We start from the raw sequence: 3,344 nt of genomic DNA, 5'->3' as shown, positions 1-3,344 counted from the left end.
TATTAAAAATTTATACTCTACCCAACTGATAAGCAGATAAAAAAAATTCTTTACATTTTAGACTTATAACTATTACCTACACAATTAAATATTAAATGAATATCTCGATATCCTTAAATTTAATTAGGTACCATACTTTTTTCAAATTAAACAATAATATTTAATATTATTTTATTTTTAAAAAATTAAAATAATATAATAAAAACACAATTATTTAATTTTTAATTATATATATTTTTGTAATTTATGTTAAATGCTCCAACAGATTCTATATTATAGGTAGAGAGGGAGTATCAATCAATTTGCAAAGAATAATTATGTGGACCTATACTCACAAAATTCTGTCTATTCACATATTAAAGTTGTGAATAAAATTGATTATGGGAAATGAATTTTAAACTAACAGTTGTCCAAATCTGAAAACTCAATGCAAACAAGTTTTGGGGGCTGCGAGAAGAAACTCTTGAAAATCTCAGTGAGGTGGTATAAGCGCGTTTGACTTCGTAAAAATCACTTCCATTCAATTCAACCATTCATTTATCCACCATCTTCACCAAACACAACACAACTAACAACACAACACAAACATAGTCCAAATCAAAACAAACCTCGTTTTTGATCCATCATCAATGGGTGACATAGTGAAACAAATATTAGCAAAACCGATCCAGTTAGCAGACCAAGTAACAAAAGCCGCAGATGAAGCGAGTTCCTTCAAGCAAGAATGCGGAGAACTCAAATCCAAGACGGAGAAGCTCGCCGCTCTTCTCCGGCAAGCAGCAAGAGCCAGCTCCGATCTATATGAACGTCCTACAAAACGGATCATCGAAGAAACCGAACAGGTACTCGACAAAGCACTTTCCTTAGTCCTAAAATGTCGTGCCAATGGTATCATGAAACGTGTCTTCACCATCATCCCCGCCGCCGCTTTCCGTAAAACATCTTCTCATCTCGAAAACTCCATCGGAGATGTTTCATGGCTGCTCCGTGTCTCCGCCCCTGCCGACGACCGTGGTGGCGAGTATCTCGGACTTCCTCCGATCGCCGCCAACGAGCCTATTCTCTGTTTCATTTGGGAACAGATCGCTATACTTTACACCGGTTCACAAGAAGATCGCTCTGACGCGGCGGCTTCCCTCGTGTCGCTGGCGCGTGGGAGTGATCGTTACGGGAAGCTTATCATTGAAGAAGGTGGGGTGGGGCCACTTTTGAAGCTGATCAAGGAAGGGAAAATGGATGGACAAGAGAATGCTGCTAGAGCTATTGGCCTTCTTGGTCGTGACTCAGAATGCGTTGAACATATGATTCATGCTGGTGTTTGTTCGGTGTTTGCGAAAATTCTTAAAGAAGGTCCGATGAAAGTTCAAGGTGTTGTTGCTTGGGCTGTTTCTGAACTTGTTGCTAATTATCCTAAATGTCAGGATCTTTTTGCGCAGCATAATATTATAAGGTTGCTTGTTGGTCATCTTGCTTTTGAAACAGTTGAAGAACATAGTAAATATGCTGTTGTTAGCATGAAAGCGACTTCGATTCATGCTGCTGTTGTTATGGCTAACAATAATAATAATAATTCAACTTCTAATCTTAATCCAAAGAAGGGGAATGAAAATGGAGACGATGGTGTTGGTGGCGGAAACGGAAACAACAAACAAGGTCGCGTGTCGCATCATCCGTTGGGGGAAAGACCTAGAAATCTACATAGAGTGATCACAAGCACTATGGCGAAACATGCTGCTTCCAAGCCTACTCAGGGAGATGAAGCAAATCAAAATCAGAACTTTTTGTCCAATTCCAATCCTCCTAATGGCAATGGACTTGGTAATGGTAAGCAGGGAAGTCATAATAATCATCAGAGAAACTATTCGCATTCGGGAATTAACATGAAGGGAAGGGAATTTGAAGACGCGGAGACTAAGGCAAGTATGAAGGAAATGGCAGCAAGAGCTCTATGGCATTTGGCTAAGGGTAACGTGGTGATTTGTCGCAGCATAACAGAATCAAGGGCTTTGCTGTGTTTTGCTGTTTTACTTGAGAAAGGACCGGAGGCTGTGCAGTACAATTCAGCGATGGCGTTGATGGAGATTACTGCGGTTGCTGAGAAAGATGCTGAATTGAGGAAATCAGCATTTAAGCCTAATTCTCCTGCCTGCAAAGCAGTTGTTGATCAAGTGCTTAAGATAATCGAGAAACCAGATTCAGATCTCCTCATTCCTTGCGTCAAGGCGATTGGGAATTTAGCAAGGACATTCAAGGCTACCGAGACAAGGATGATCGGTCCGTTGGTGAAACTTCTTGACGAAGGAGAGGCGGAGGTTTCCAGGGAGGCGGCGATCGCGCTCAGGAAATTTGCCGGAAGTGAAAACTACCTTCATGTTGATCACTCCAAGGCAATTATTAGCGCAGGCGGCGCAAAACATTTGATTCAGCTTGTGTATTTCGGAGAACATCAGGTTCCAGCATTGGTTCTGCTTTCCTACATTGCATTGCACGTGCCGGATAGCGAAGAACTCGCTCTTGCCGAGGTTCTCGGAGTGCTTGAATGGGCATCCAAGCAATCTTTCATGCAACATGAAGAAACCCTTGAGGCATTGTTGCAAGAAGCCAAGAGTAGGTTGGAGCTTTATCAATCTAGAGGCTCAAGAGGATTCCATCATAAATTGCATCAGTAGGAAGAATAGTACATTGTCACCATCTTTGTAAATGTAAAGGTTTTTCAGTCATTTCTGATTCTTATCTGTTCTACTCCCTCTGATTCTATTCATAAGAAAACGTTTACTTTATAGATTTGTATTTGGTCTACATAATTAATCAATGTATCTAAAAAGTAAACTTTTTCTTATTTAGCGGATATCATATTTCTGAGTGTGTATACAATCAATTTGGCTCAAATTTAGAAGTTGTTATTATTTCAACAAACTCATGATTTATTGTGATGTACTAGTAAATGTAAAATTCACATGTGATGTATTAATCAATGGTTGATAATACTCACTTTACACTTTAAAGTGAGTTGTTCTGAATTCTGATTGCTGTCTACAATTATTCACCAACTATTATGCGTTGGACCAAATAGAAAAAGTTCTGAAAAGAATACTTTGAACGATTCTTAGCTTTTGTTGCACGAATAGAAAGACAGGAATATATGCAATAAAAAAAGTGAAGTTGACATGAGATTTGGCGATGGATGGTGGTCCAAATATTCAACTGCTGGAGCAGGACGTGTTCAAAACTAAGCCACGTCAAGTTTACTTTCTGTATATGATTCCATCATGCCACAATAAAATATATCTGCAAATTGTTGTTAGTTAATAACTTAATTTCTAACAACTATTTCCTACCGTAAC

The 3,344-nt window shown here is 39.1% G+C and overlaps 1 protein-coding gene across 1 annotated transcript; it reads left to right on the top strand.

Annotated features, from left to right (window-relative positions):
- Positions 1 to 332: 332 nt before the first annotated feature.
- On the top strand, positions 333 to 3,023 carry LOC127120145 (uncharacterized). The gene has a single exon (XM_051050541.1). The coding sequence runs from the start codon at positions 630 to 632 to the stop codon at positions 2,667 to 2,669; it is 2,040 nt and encodes a 679-aa protein (XP_050906498.1). The 5' UTR covers positions 333 to 629; the 3' UTR covers positions 2,670 to 3,023.
- Positions 3,024 to 3,344: the final 321 nt, after the last annotated feature.

Source organism: Lathyrus oleraceus, chromosome 2 (assembly GCF_024323335.1).
Source record: "Lathyrus oleraceus cultivar Zhongwan6 chromosome 2, CAAS_Psat_ZW6_1.0, whole genome shotgun sequence".
Classification (NCBI taxonomy): Eukaryota; Viridiplantae; Streptophyta; class Magnoliopsida; order Fabales; family Fabaceae; genus Lathyrus; species Lathyrus oleraceus.
The sequence above is the reverse complement of the archived record's forward strand: the minus strand, read 5'-3'. Positions and strand labels throughout refer to the sequence as shown.